Source organism: Equus asinus, chromosome 2, assembly GCF_041296235.1.
Source record: "Equus asinus isolate D_3611 breed Donkey chromosome 2, EquAss-T2T_v2, whole genome shotgun sequence".
Taxonomy (NCBI): domain Eukaryota; kingdom Metazoa; phylum Chordata; class Mammalia; order Perissodactyla; family Equidae; genus Equus; species Equus asinus.
The window spans coordinates 161,196,563-161,211,802 of record NC_091791.1 but is presented as its reverse complement, the minus strand read 5'-3'; the positions used below and the strand labels follow the sequence as shown (position 1 = coordinate 161,211,802).

At 46.8% G+C, this 15,240-nt stretch overlaps 1 protein-coding gene across 8 annotated transcripts in view; it reads right to left on the bottom strand.

The window, feature by feature from the left end:
• The window catches only part of RYR3 (ryanodine receptor 3), a 484,911-nt gene that overhangs the window by 161,451 nt on the left and 308,220 nt on the right, over positions 1–15,240 (bottom strand). For all 8 annotated transcript variants that reach the window (XM_070503827.1, XM_070503874.1, XM_070503852.1 and 5 more), the window contains exons 32-36: positions 14,307–14,472; positions 6,733–6,819; positions 6,097–6,323; positions 3,810–4,605; positions 1,454–1,654 (exon numbers count right to left, since the gene is read on the bottom strand). In XM_070503827.1, coding sequence (XP_070359928.1) covers positions 1,454–1,654; positions 3,810–4,605; positions 6,097–6,323; positions 6,733–6,819; positions 14,307–14,472 — 1,477 coding nt within the window. The remainder of the gene's footprint in view (positions 1–1,453; positions 1,655–3,809; positions 4,606–6,096; positions 6,324–6,732; positions 6,820–14,306; positions 14,473–15,240) is intronic.

Below are 15,240 nucleotides of genomic sequence, written 5' to 3'. Positions count from 1 at the left end.
ACATACAGAATGTCCACTATAAAGCAATCTAAATAGATTATCTCATGGGATCCTCACAAGAACCCTGGGAGGGAGAGCCAAAATTATCTGTATTTTGCAGCTGACGAAACTGAGACAGAGAGAGGTAACGTGCCCAAGACCACACAGCGACTGATGAGGGAGCCAGAACAGGAGCCACAGTCCGAAGCCAACACTGGTGTTCTAATTACCACATCACCTGCCTTCCCATTATTCACAAATACAAGCTGAGCCAGTGTTTGCCCAGTGAAATGGGGATCGTTCACACCTGCTGCCAGTCTAAAAGTAGTCTGACAACATTTGTAAAGCCTTCAAGAGTAATTCACACTCACTGCATTTTCCTCGGCACCAATTATCTACTCCAGTCAATCCCAAGGGCCTTCTCATTTTGCCTCTAGCAAAGAGACATAAGCTCTGCCTGCTCTTTTCATGGCCAGTATCACTCAAGTGAATCTCTTAAAAGCGAAGATATGTGGTTCATTTTTAAGCCAATATGAATACCTGTGTTCTATAAAACAGGTTAGGAAAGTAACTGGACCAAGTTGTGGTCGTGCCATTAATATAAAATGGTGGTAATTATACTGGCAACAACTTATGGAGAGGCTGCTTATTAAATATATATAAGATCCAAAAACCTGGTTTCAGAGCCAGAAAATGCATTTCCTCACTGAAAGATCTCTTTTGAACACTGAGGGAGCAGTGGCCAAGCAGCCTGAAGGACATAGGTGAGCAGCTGAGCAGAAGGAACAAATGGAAACTTATTTTCTAAGGTGGCCCTCCTTTATTTGCAAGTTTCTCAACAGGATTTTTATTCTTTTCAAAGTAGCCTTCCCATGGGGTGAGGCTGACTACAAGGTGGGTACTGCAAAGGATGAAGATGGCACATCACAGAAGAGGACTCACCTGCCCAGACCTGACCTCCAGGCTGCCTGAGGCTGAGGAGGCTTTGTGGGGTCTTGGTCAAGGGGCAATGGGATGTGGGCACTGGGATGAGGAAGACTGTGCACCCACTCTCATAAGTTGGGCTACACTGACCATATTCTGTTGATCTTTGATAGAGAGGAGTGACTTCTGGAAGGAGTGGACAGATATCTTTTCACGTGGTGGATCCTCGCTGGGTGAAAGTGGGATCCTGACAGTGATCTGGTCTTTGACTCAGTGATGGGGGCATAGGTATGAGCGAGCAGGGGAAGGGAAGGAAGCTGTGCCTTAGGTACAGTTTCGGAAGGGTTATTTTCCCACCCAAGATAATCGGCAGATGCTCCTCAGTTGTCATTAGCAGAGGACGAGGCCTGTCTCCTGGTCTTGTGCTGGGCCTTTTGATCTCCCACAGCTCTGTGGCTGCACCGGGCACAGAAAGGTTTCATGTCCCCTGCTTTGTAGGCTTCAAGTTCTTCCACACGAAAGGGCTGGACGCTCAGGAAGGGGTCCTTACCTGCTCCTGTGGGGGTGAGCGGAACTCCCTGGTCTTCCGGGCTGTCAGGGCCGCAGACATGTTCAGGGCCTGCATGAGCTCATTGTAGCGAAACTTCTGATTTGCCTGGAGCTTGGAGACATAAATGTCGCCAAATGCCACAATGGCCTCCACTCGGTGCTGCAGCTCACAGTCACAGAGGTAGCTGAGGAGCTCACACATCTGCAACAGAAGCGTATAGATATGCTGATATAATAATGCTCTACGTACACTGGTGAAGTGGCTATCATCCCCATTTTACAGATGGCAACACTGAGACTTATGCAATTTAAGTAACTTGTCCAGTGTCACAGAGTCACCACAGAGCTGTTACTTGAATCCAAAGACCAGCTCTTCAGGGCTGAGGCCAGCAGAATAACAAGAAAATGAGCTCATAAAAGACAGTGTACCTGCCTCTGGAGAGAGAGCAGCATTTCTTAGAGTGTTCCTACAGGGCTCCAACCTCAGTACAGAACCACCACCGAACTGCATGTGTGAGCACAGGCTCCTTCCTGACCATTTCTGGCTCTGGCTGATGGGAAATTGAGACTTTTGTTTCCCTTCCCATCTTTCATTGTTTTTGTTTCTTGGCACTGTTTTTCTGTGATCCATTCTTTAAGGTTGTTATTATGACTAATCCTATTACTATTAGAATTTATACTAATAAGAAGAACAATAACCATAGCTAATTGAGCACTAACTATTTGCCTCACACTATGCCAGACACTTGCCATACTTTATCTCCGTTAATCATTAATGTTGCTGATCTTTTTATTAAAGCAGAAGTTCTATTAACTCACCTCTGTGACTATTAACCCCTCACGTGACTAACGGACACTCTCCAGTACGTCCAGGCACTGACGACGGTGCCCCTGGTAGTGGGGTGCTCTCCCTCTGCATTCCGCACAGCTCTGCTCCCACCCGGTGAACCAGGACTCAGAGCTTATGCCCATCAGACTTGTGATTATAATTACATTTAATTAAAAATTATGTGAGCCAATGAAATAGGAAAGCTAAGTTGAATGACTAGAGAACATCTGGAAAAGGCAAGTCGTTTTAAAAAGAAATGCTAAACATTAGGCGTGAGCTAGACAACTACCAAAAGATGGGGGAAATCATAAAAATCTAGAAGCATTCTACACTCAGGTTGCTTTCCAATTACCTCTAAATCTGCAGCCTACCTTAAAGACCCCCAAACTGGTCTTCACAGACGGTGTGTAACAAGTGTTATCTATGCAAAAGAGCGGACTCTGTGCCAATCAGACTCACAATAAAGAAAAGGTCCTGGCCCTACATCAGAATAGCACATTTATATGTTTTAATAAAATGTTTAAGGCGTAGGTGTAAAACTTGTTATGTTGCTTCTCTATATTCAATGTTTTGATTAACAGACCACTTACCAATCCCATCACATTGGATAAGACAGTTTCAACTGCAGATTACTTTATTATAAACATCTTATGACAAAATGTATTTCATATTTTATAAAAATACATTCTGATTTTTTTTATTATACTATCATCAACATTTTACAAATCATAAGGCTAAGGATCTGATGGGCTGAGTTGGCAAGTTTATGTAGCTAGTAAGGTTACAGCTATGTAACAATAATATGTATTAATAATATGTAATAAGCTACAGTTATGTAGCTAGTAAGCTCAGGAGAGGGATGGCTGAGCTGGGCTCGCTCCGTGGGGCAGACTGTTCTACTCTATTCGTTTTCATTTCTCTTATCTTAGTGCTCAGGAGACAAACACTGCTGTCTTCAGGGCACCACTGATGCTGGTTTACACCTGGTAAGACTACGTTTTAGGAAACGTTGAGGTTTCCTAGGTGGTGACAAGGGGCAACTCTGAGTGGGCATGACTCTTTTTCTTAGCTCAGATGACAGTTTCTTTGAATGCCAGTGTGACAGACCAGATCAGCTTGGTGTGACTGAGTATGGCAACAAATGAGCGCAGGTGATGGGTGTGGGCACCCTCTGAGCCAGTTCCTTTGGTCTACTCCACAGCCAAAGGCTCCTCCCCCTCTCCAAACAGGATCCCACAAAGGAGCCCTTTAGTGCCAAAGAGTAAGAGATAAGATCAGGGCAAATCCATCCTTGTCATCAGAAGAACAATTCCAAAGCACACGCCTTATTGACAAGGGTTAGTATTTTCGTTTTGGCTGCGGGAGACTTACAGAGTACATGCCACGTCAGAAACAAGCATGACCAGTGAATGCTCTCTCTTAGCATCTCCACATGTAGGCCAGTGCCCAGTCCTACCCTCACCACCAGGCAGCACTGTCTCCCTCCCCAGCTCTTTCCAAGGGCAGGATCTTTGCTGCCCTGAGTTACCTGCAGCTTGACGGACTCTGGTAATCGGGTCTGTAATAAGCCTTTGACTGGAGCCTCCTTGCTGGCCTTTTCCCCAGCCTCCACTGCCTTCTCCTCCACCTGGGTCACTTCTTCCTTCTCTGCTCCCTCCTCCATCTCCCCACTGTGCTCGCCAAACACAGAGGGATCGATCAGGAGGAGGATCTGCCGAACGCTGTCATCGTCAAACACCCCCATGACCAGCAGGGTTCCAATGAGTTTCAGCACAGGCACAAACTGGAACTCCACAGACCCCCCAACAGGGTCCCGGATGTGAGCGCCACTGCACTGCACTGCCTCTGTCAGCATGCTCAGAGCCTTTGTCTTGAGAATCTCCAAGGGAATCTCGGGGCTCTGTTTCTGGTGCTCCTCGCTGGTCACAACAAAGCAAGGGGTGGAGAACCTGAAGCCTGGCTTGAGGCATGTTCTCAGGCCTACCCCAGGCAGTCCATGCCTCTTGGACTCATCTGGGTACAGGCGGATTTTCCCGGTGGAGCTCGTGATGGGGATGATGTACTCATTCTTCATCATCTGCTTTCTCTCTTTAGCACTGGCCAGATGGATGCTGATAAGCAGGTCATAGAAACCAGACCGAAGGAGGCCGGGGAGGTACTTGTTGTCAATGGCGTAGAAGAGCTGGGAGAGGTCCACGTGGCTGCACAGGGCGTAGGCCACTCGGCTGTTTCCCAGGGCACACACAGCGCTGTAGAGTCTCAGAGTGTGGTAATGGAAGAGCATCAGGTCTTCTTGCTCGCAGAGCTCCAGGATGTCCACACACCTGAGGACAGCACAAGCAATCAAGCACTCCACGGGGAGAAGAATGCACCAGAAGTCAGCAGAGTTCGCGCTCTCTGAATCCCCAGGGATTTCACCCAACCCAGCGAAGGCAGAAGGGGTAGAAGGATGGAGGAGTCTCTGCCACACTTTCTCTTACAGGTTATCATTCCTCTCCCAGTTCTGATCCATATCCCAGTTCCTGATAATCCTCCTTCCCTAACTACAAGGGTCTCAAAGGTCTGAACACTTAAGACACATGGCTTACCAAATATGAAAGTCTTCCTTTTTCGGGAAGAACCCAAAACCTCAAAACTGAAAAACATTCAGAGGTGACTTGGTCTTCTTACTTATAAGTTCAAGGTGATCCTCTGTTCCTGATGTAAGAGCCCCTAAGAAGATGCAGCTGAAGCCCTGTGTCAATCTACCACCTACCTTATCTGTATAATCTCCAGTCTACCATCATCCACGGGGCTTTCCCTCCCCTGAAAACAAACACACCTGCACTCTTGTCCAGAGAGAAAACATTCTCCACCCCGAGCTCAATCGGCATACTCAATTCATTTCCTTCTTCCTGACTTTAGAAGTCTACTTGCCTGTGTGTTACTCCCTCACTTGTGGGGGCCCAGGGCATAGGCTCTGATCCTGGCTTAGATTTTCCCTTTTGTCTTGCTCCTCACCATGGATCTGAGGACCCTTTGCAGCTGGCTTACTTGGCTGGACTCCTGGTCTTTTCTCCTCCTTCCCTACACTAGCCTGTCCTGCTGCTGCCCATAACCCACTGGAACACCTGAATGGGAGCTGTGCAGGTGTCAAATACCTCTACTCACTCCCCATGACTTTATTTTCTTAGTCCAAGAGATCAAGGGGTCATGATATCCGTAACAATAAAATTTATTTAATTCTTACCACATATAGAAACTGGACTAGCTTTTACCTAAACAATCTCATTTTTTTCTCCCAATAATCATCTGGGTGGGAAATTATTTTACTGTACTGATGAGGAAACTGAGGCCTGGAGTCCATGAGTAACTTACCCCAGGCCACACAGCCAGAAAGTGAAGCAATGGAATTGAACCTAGGCCATAGCCAAGAGTATTTCTTAACAAGAGGAGACCAGGAGCCTGATTCTCAGTTTTCCAATCAAGCTAGGCATACTTCATTCTTTGCCTTCTTGTCATCAATACATGTATTTTAGGGTCACACTAGAGTTTTTAACTGAAGGCTTGGAAACGTTCCTGAGTGCAGGCACTCAGAGCTATAGCAAAGGCCCTGTGGCAGGCACATTGTAGTGAATATCCCGCTGTTTCTGAGTGAATACGAAAGCAGGGAAGGGAAAGAAGAGAAACAGAGGCTTGGAGGAAATCAACAGTCATCTTGGGACTGAGAAGGGCCCTTGGCCAATAAGGATGCTCCTCCTTTCCTCCTGGGCTTGCTGGGTCCTGCCTCACCCGCCTCCCAGGCCCGCCCCTGCGTCTTTGGGCCCCTTCACTACCTGTTCTCCTCAGGGATGTGGAGCGCCATCATCTGCAGGGGCTCCAGGCACTGCACCACCCAGCCATGGCGCTCGCTCACCCGCTCTGTCTCCACCTTCAGGAAGCTGTTGGGCATGCGGCTCCAGAGCACGGGCTGGATGGTCTGGATGTCCAGGCGAGGTGGGCACTGTGGGACTGGGTTCTTCTCTTCACTCTTAAATATGGCCGCTGACAGGGGCATTGCATTCTGGGGCAGGGCGGAAAGGCATTAGAGAGGAAACACACGTGCAATACGGAGATTCTCGGTTGCTGGAGAATGCACCTGGGTCATGACAACCAATGTGGTTAGTAGAAATTAAAGAGAGACAAATGCATCCAGGGACCTCTAAGGGCTTTATTAGCCTTAATTAAGACCTTGCCTAGTGGGATAAATGATCACTAATTAATTCTTTCAGCACCCAATAGAAGTGGGAGAAGGGGAAAAAAATCTACATTCTGTCATATAGATTTCACAGGCAAGTGTAGAGTCTTGGGGGGGGCGCTATATGAAAAGCAAGAAGTGAAAGATTCTCATTTTCTGAGGCGTGGGATTTTCCCCCCCTGGTCACTGCTGCCTTCTCTTGTCACAGCCATTAGAAGAGGGGACAGATAAATACCTTCAGCTTCCCAAGTTCAAACTGAAATAAAGCAGTGCTTGTGGGCTGCAGGAAGACGGCTGGGAACACTTTGGTATTGGGCTCCACCTGGAAACCAAAGCAAATCGAGATGTTTGCCCAGAATCACAAAATCATAGGTGGCTAAGTCATTCAGTGTTTCTTTTGGTGAGGAAGACTGGCTCTGAGCTAACATCTGTGCCAACCTTCCTCTATTTGGTATGTGGGATGCCGCCACAGCATGGCCTGATGAGGGGTGTGCAGGTCCACGCCCTGGAGCCAAACCCGCCAACCCCTGGCCGCCAAAGCAGAGTGTGTGAACTTAACCACTATGTCCCTGGGATAGTCCCTCACTGAGAGTTTTAATCAACACCTTCATTCCAACCTCCACTGAAAGAGGACAGGTAGCTGGTGGGTGGTTCTCCACTGCTCAGAAATTCTCAGAGACCTGGTGCCTATGGTAGACACTGTCACTGCTCCCCACCTTAATCACTCTTTCACTCGCTCTACTTGGGGCTGAACCATCTCACGTCTTTTCATTTTCTCTCTCAGGTAACTCCAGCCAGCAGCTTTCTCCAGTGCTCAGGACACGGTCACAGGTGGAGAGCAACTAACTTGCCACCAAAGGCAATGCCTGCTCTTGGTCACGGAACAATGTGATGTGCTGGCTCTTCACAGTGCACGTGGGTTGCACTATCATTCATCACTCCTGCCCACAGGAGGTGACAATTGGGGGCAGTGCAGTGATTTCAGAATTAGTTCCGAAGGCAAATGGACATGGGTCAGGCAAGCCCAGGGGGACTCAGAGCAGGGTCTCTCAACTTCGGCACTACTGACAGTTTGGGCTGGGCACCTCTTTGTTCTGGAGGGGGTCTTGTGCACTGTAGGGTATTTAGTGGCATCTCTGGCCTCTACCAGGTAGATACCAGTACTACTCCCCACCGCCACCACAGTCATGACAACCAAAAATGTCTTCTGAGATTGCCAAATGTCTTGCAAAGGGACAAGTGCTCCTAGTTGAGAACTGCTGCTTTACGGGCAGAGGCCGTGAGGTGCTTCCCTGGAATAACATGACGAGTCTGCCTCCAGAGCCTGTCTCCTCACTCAAAATCTCTCTTTTCACTTGGTTCCTGTTGATTTCTCTCCACCTCCGTCTCACTCTTTATGATTCTGGTTCTCACACTGAATGGCGCGGGATTCTGTGACTGTCTCTTAGCTGTCACTTCCATGAGGTGCGTGGATTGATTTATTTATGACATCGGGGCTCCACTTAGTCCTTGCTCACTTTGATGTCAGGGTTTTGATCAGACTCAGAGGATCATGGGAGGAGAAATGGAACTTTAATTCCACCAACTGAAGTCCTTTGCCTCTAAGAAAATTCAGACATTAGGAAATTCTTGCAACTCTCCTGAGCACCAAATTAGTGGGTGGTAGGCGGTGGTGACATACCCTGAGGTGTCCCCCAGTGAGTCACGCCTTGTATAATCCCTATAATTCCCTAGAACCTGTGTCTTGTTTCTAGCAAACAGAACACGGCAAAGTGAAAGGACTGTCACTCCCTTGATTAGGGTACATTACATAAGACTCCATCTCAGCAGATTAGAAAGATTCTCCAGCTGGGCTTGGAGCAGTAAACTGCCCTGTTGTGAGAGGGCTACATTATAAGGAATTCCAGGGGGTCTCATGGGACTGAGAGTGGCCGGCCCTGGCTGCAGCCGGCAAGAAATGGAGCTTCAGTTCTACACATGCAAGAAACTGAATTCTGCCAACAACCATGTGAGCCTGGAAAAGGACTCTGAGCTCCAGAAAAAAATGGCACTGGCTGACACCTGGATTGCAGCCTTGTGAGATCCTGAGCAGAGGACACAGCTAAGCTGTGCCCTAACTCCTGACCTATGGAAACTGTGAGGCAATAAATGTATGCTGTTCTGTTTTTGTTTTTTTGGTGAGGAAGATTGACCCTGAGCTAACATGTGTGCCAGTCTTCCTCTATTTTGTATGTGGGATGCCGCCACAGCATGGCTTGATGAGCAGTGTGTAGGCCTGTGCCAGAATCTGAACCAGAGAACCCAAGGCCACCAAAGCAGAGTACATGAACTTAACCACTATGTCACTGAGCCAGCCCCAACGTATGCTGTTGTAAGTCACTGAATTTGTGGTAATTTGTTATGCAGCAATAGAAAATTAATATAGTGAGTTTTCTTTTTGTCAGGGTATTTGTTACAAGCATCCCTTAAATAATGAACTTCCTCAAGTTAGACATAAGTTTTACAAAAAAACACTTTTGGGGGGCTGTAAAAGTGACCTAAAAGATTGCACTGAAGTCCAGTGCTATCATTTGCTCACGATGAAATGGGCCAGACTGGTTAAACCCCAGACTTGTGCCCAGCACACGGTCTTCTAGTACACTGCAGTGGCTCATATTTCAGGCACAAATATTTGCTTTATGGTACCCAATGCTTCAGGCACCCATGGGTGATATGAAGGGATAAATGCCTGTAAAATCAAAATATGGGGACAGGATTGCTAGAACATCCTGGCTGTGTATGAAATAAGCATGTTAAGGATATTCAACAAGTAATTATTTAGTGCCTGCCATATGCCTGCTTTGTGCTGACTCTGGGTTTACAGTGGTGGGGACACAAATAGGAAATTCTGATCTGATGCTGTAGTGACTTTGGCCATAAGGTAAGAGTCATCCTTGGGCAGGCCCCAGATTTCTCAAATACCCAATATGTGACATTTAGAACAATGCACGATCCTCAAGTCATCACAACCTGAAGAAAGCAGAGCTCTGGTGGCTGAGAAAACTTCACCTGGACCAGCAAGAGGCCCATGAGTCTGTGCTCATGGGGAGAGAGAAATGCATTCATCCATAGGTTACTTATGCTGAATTAAATCACACAGTACAGGGAGCTACAGGCTGAAGACGGTGGCACGTGTTTAGGTCCCTCAGAACTGGTCCCTGCAACCTTCATAAACCTCCCTCTAGATGCCACCAGGGCCCTCCTCAAACCCCCCTCAGAGAAGAGGTGCTTTGAAAGCACTAAGGATGCCCTGGGCTAGGTTTATAACCACTGTGCGGAAGATACTCCCAACAAAATGTACCATGGAAATTTCTCTTGACAAATTGAAATGGCAAGCAATAGGATACATTGGAGTATATTAGGAAGCCATTTGGTATAAACCTAATTTGGCCTGACTTTGTTTTTTCCCAAAGGGCCTGACTGTGGCCATTGAGCATGCATTGTATATCTGCTTAGACATTTTGAGATAAAGGTGCAACTTCCCTCCCCCTCCCCACGTTGGCATCTCCTTAAAGATTAAGCATCTTTCCTTAGGCTGGGAACTGATTGCAGTGCTCATCTGCGATCGCCCAGCTTGAGGCAACAGACCTGCCACCCTGAGGGGTTCACCCAGACAGCAGACCTATCTGCTGTTTCTATCAATCGCTGTGCCTACAGAGCAGCCTTGTGACTATTGTAAAAGGGACATTTCAATCATATGTGAAACACCCTCTTTGAGGGTATATAACCACCCTGTATACCTCCACTTCTTTGGAGTGCTCTGTTCCTTTGTGGAAAGACTCTCCCAGGTTATAATCCTCAGATTTTAGCTCAGAATAAACTCACCCAAATTTTCATTTATAGATTGGTTATGGATTATTTTCGTCGACACTCTTCAATCACTAAAATAAGAAGAAAATCCAACTGTGGGCTCATGATAGGTGCATATGAGGATAAAAACAGTGACTGGTGGTGGTGTGATCAGAATCCTAGATGGCCTCATGACCCCGGGGTTACTCCTGTGATCCTGAATGTTACATGGCAAAAGGATTCTGCAGATGTAAGTAAGGCAATAACCATAGATCTTAAGAGAGAGAGAGATTGTCCTTAGGGGCCTAATCTAATCGCACAAGCCCTTAAGAAGAAGGTGTTTTCTGAGGTCGGCCCGGTGGCATAGTGGTTAAGTTTATGTGCTCCGCTTTGGCAGCCCAGGGTTCACAGGTTCAGATCCCAGGCCCGGGCCGATACATTGCTTATCAAGCCATGCTGTGGTAGGCATCCCACGTATAAAGTAGAAGAAGATGGGCATGGATGTTAGCTCAGGACAAATTTTCCTCAGCAAAACGAGGAGGATTGGTGGCAGAATTTAGCTCAGGGCTAATCTTCCTCAAAAAAAAAGTAGGTGTTTTCTCCTGCTGGGGACAAAAGGGAAACTCAGAGGGATATGAAGCATGAGAAGAACCAGATGTGCTCTTGTTGACTCTGAAGATGGAAAGGGACACGTGAGAAAGAATGGATGTACCTCTGGGAATAGAAAGTGGCCCTGGCTCATAGCTGGTGAGGAAACAGGGACCTCAGAACCTCAGCCTACAACCACAACCCGATCCTGCCAACAACATGAATGGGCTAGGAGTGGATTCCTCCCAGAGTCTCCAGGCAGAGTCCACTCAGCCCAGCCAACACCTTGATCTCGGCCTTGTGAGAAGCTGAGGGGAGAACGCAGTCAACCTTACAGAACTGTGAAATAATAAACATATGCTGTTTTAAGCTGCTAATTTTGTGGTAACTTGTTAGGTTGCAACTAAAAAACAGTGGCTTCCCACCCAAGCTGGTCAGTTTGACAGCAAACACTTAGCAAGCATGCAGCAGGTGCCACGTACTGTTCACGTGCACGAGACACAGCAGTGCACACGAGAGACCAGAGACGGCCTCTGTCCTTAAGAAGCTTACATTCTGGACGGGGAGCTTCCATTCTAACGGAATGAGCAGTGAGCCCAGATGTGAAGGTGTTGTGAAGCACCAAGCGCTTTCTTCCCTTTGTGTTTAAGGTACCCTTTATCATGGGCTGGTCTATCTTGTCCTTGCAATAAGAGACACTCTATTTCTAATCATGTGTGAAGGTCAGGACATAGAAACTAGCCTGAATTGAAAGCTAACCCCTCTCGTAAATCTGAATCTTACAGCTGCCTCTGTTCTCAGAGCAGTGTGGCTGGGGTGGCAATGACCGAGGAGTATCTCTTGGACATACATTTTATTTCTCATTTCTCCCATGATTACATTAAGTGGGACAGAAAAAGGTTTTCAAATTGCATAGCAGTATTTAATGGGGAGGTCTAGAAACAGGGTTTGAGAGAATCCTTCTCTCATTATTTTGGTTACCGGTCCTTTCTGAATAGAAAGACAGTGTATAAATATTGCTGCCCTGCTCTTCTTGAGATAATTGAAAAATGAAAATGGCTACAGCTGCAGAATAACAATTATCCCACTGCTGGGAGACCATATGCACGGCTGGACACATTACTGCCTCGCCTGGAATGAGAAGTGGGCTGGCTGGGTGCGAGCCTAGCAAAGGTCCCTGTGCAGAGCCCTGACATTCTCCCCATGCACAGCAACATTCCTTGGGTGGGGAGGTAGGACTGGGACCACTGAGCAGAGTAATCAAGATTTATATGCATGGAGTAGAGGAAGGCAATCCAGAAGGCAGGTGCCAACATGCAGCTCAGAGAAAACAACAGACCAGCCCAATGTCACCCAGGAACTACAGTGAACGATGGGACCAAGATGGCCACAGTATTCTGCTCTTTGTTGTAACATCTCCTCAACATCATGGGCTCGTCCCTGAGGCAGCCAAGTCACTGCTGCTGTGAATGCCCTGGGTTATTTATTTATTTAGGGACCTCCGAAGCCCAACGAGCCTTAAAAGTTATTAGATGCTTTAGAGCTCTCTGCAGCTCGGGGAGGACCCTTCAGTCAAACTCATTTCAAAAGTTAATGGGAAAAAGCTAATGGATTCTGAAAGACAGCAGTAATGTCCATAAGCGTTTTCTTAGGGGACTAGGGGGAAGGTGGAATCATGAGAAAGTACTAGAAGAATAATACCTTCACTCTCTGCTTCCAAGCCTGGTTTTGCAAAGGCCTCTTTCTGGGAACAGCTGGTTGGGTCTCAGCTGCTGGACGAAGCCTGCTGTGTGGTGTTAATGATTCCACCTTTTCCCAGGAGGAGAAGGAGGTGCACAAAGTGTCACCCACTGCAGGAGGTACTGAAGAGTGCCTCCATGCCAGCAGGCTGTCCCTGGCCCGCAGGAAGGGTTTGGTCCATCTGCTCTTGGTCACCAAACATTTCAGATTTGGGGTGGCTACTCTCTCTCTCCCCTCCAGACTCCAGCTCTCCAACCACAGGCCAGACAAAGGACTGCCAAGGAGCTTTTCAGCCTGGAGGCTGTAACCTGGGGCTGATTCTCGAATCTGGGGTTTTATCCATTTACATAGTAGCAGGATGCTTTTTATCCGCTGCAGTTAGTTAGGCTTCCTTAAACATGGACTGCAATTGTCCTGGTCAGAAACCTTCAGGAGCTCCTCATTTCTTGTTAATACCTCCCACCTCTCCAAATGAATTTGTTACCACTAACCATAAAGGCCCCATTCTATTCTGTCCATTGTTCCTCAAACATCCCTTACAATCCTCTCTCTCCATGATGCTTCTGTGCCATTCTTTCAACCTACTATACTCCTCTTTTTCCACCTGGAAGAATTCCTTTTTGCTTCAAAATCAGGATTTCTCGGTAATGAACATTTTCCTGATCACTCTCAGTGGAAGCTCTTCCCTCCTCAAACTTGGATAACGTTCTCTGTGAACACACACGTGAGCCTCTCCATTCTCCCCATGCAGTGTCAAGAAGGTTTAATACAGAAATTTAACTCCTTAGCCTTTCCCATGGTATGCTCTTTAGAACTCCAGGCTTAGAGAATGTTACTAATTGTTAAAGTGAAAAAAAAAAAAAAAAGCTTTCTTGGTTAAATAATAAGAGAAATACTTGGTCAGGCAGGTTTCTTTCTGAAGCATTTCTCAAAATTTTCCTGTACCGATGTTTATTGCAAAACTTCAAAAGGAGGATATAGTATGTGGCATTTCCCAAGATTGCCTGGCCATCAAGGCTGAAAATCCTGCTTAAAGGAGATCAGTCTTCTTGTGGTTAATGACAGGTAAGCCTACATGTGTATAATTGATGTTTATCCTGAGTAGTTCTATCGGAGTTCACGGTCAATGAAATACGGAAACACATTATTTATATAAATGCATTTTAAAAGACTTCTGTAAGGAATCCATAGGAAATGAGAATAAATTTTTTGCAAAGGGGATACTCCCTGGCAAATTAATCAGTTCTTATAGGTCTATATTTTGAGTATAGAAGTTTCTTAAAGTGAGTGTAAGTTTCTTAAATGAGGAGTTTCTCTCTTCACCTTTTAAATTTTGCATCTTGCACAGCACAGGTAACATAAGAGTTGCACAAAAAATACTTACGGAATAAATGAATGACCTTTTAGAGCTTATCACCAAGGAAAACCCATCTTATCTTCTAGAAAGATGACCAGCATATCTGATGAACCAACTAATGATATTTTCCCATCTCTTAACAAAATGAAATCACTTTATTATTTGTTTTCCTAGATGGCGTTTGGACCATATGGGCTCATCAACTCCACATGCTGAACATGGAGAAGAATGAGGAGCAGAGCCTCAGGCACTCAGGCCTGGGACGCCCCTGTCTTGGCCCCAGAAGCTACCCCTACCTGGTAGCAGGTGCCAAGTTCTCTCCCATTGGCCGAGAAAGACAACATGCCCATCGCCAGATCCACGAGGCAGCCAATCTCCAGGTCCACGTTGCTCCGACTTGATCTTTGGGAAGTGGCCACAATGTCTCCCCCCCAGACCATGTAGCAATTGCTGCGCTTCACACTAGGAGCCAAAGAGAGGAAAAGGCACAGAATCTGGACTGGGGCAATTTGCAGTCAGGACTCAGGAATGAAGAGCCCCCAAAGCTTCCAAAGAAGCTTTCTAATCAGCCCCCAATAATTTTTTTCTTAAGTGGATTCATTCAGCTTCACCCCAGTCTCCTGAGGCACAAACCACTCAGTTTAGGGACAAGGCAATCTACCAGGCTCCTTCCCTCCAGAGCACAGTGTTCAGGTAACTGTTCCCAGGTCAGCGTCAATTCCCCTACTGAAACACATAATGGGGAGGGTAGTATTCCCACCTTAGAGATGGAAAGTGGAGGCCCAGAGAGGGTGACCACCATAGGTGGACTTATATGGGGATTTGGTACAAGGCGCAAGAACAAAAATCTGCCTTCAGAGTCCCAGTCCAGTGTCAGAGCAAAAGGCTATAAGACATGAGAAAACTCAGGCCTACTTCCTTAAGATGGCTGGCCTGGGCCCAGGAAGACAGACAAAGTAGATAAAGCTTGTCTTTGATGCCATCTCACCTCATGACCTATACTGTGCTGCCTGTCCCAGCCCCCTGGAGTTCTGCCTCTCACACTCTTCACTACCTGCCAACTCACACTCTTCACTACCTGCCAACTTGGGTGCCTTTCTCGGCTAGCTGTCTCCTAACCCCCAGAATGCAAACTCCATCATAGGCATTTGGATTTAAAAGCCAGCTATAATACCCAAAAAGCCTTTAAGGCTCCAAAGCCTGAATCCTTAATTGTAAGATTTCAAAACC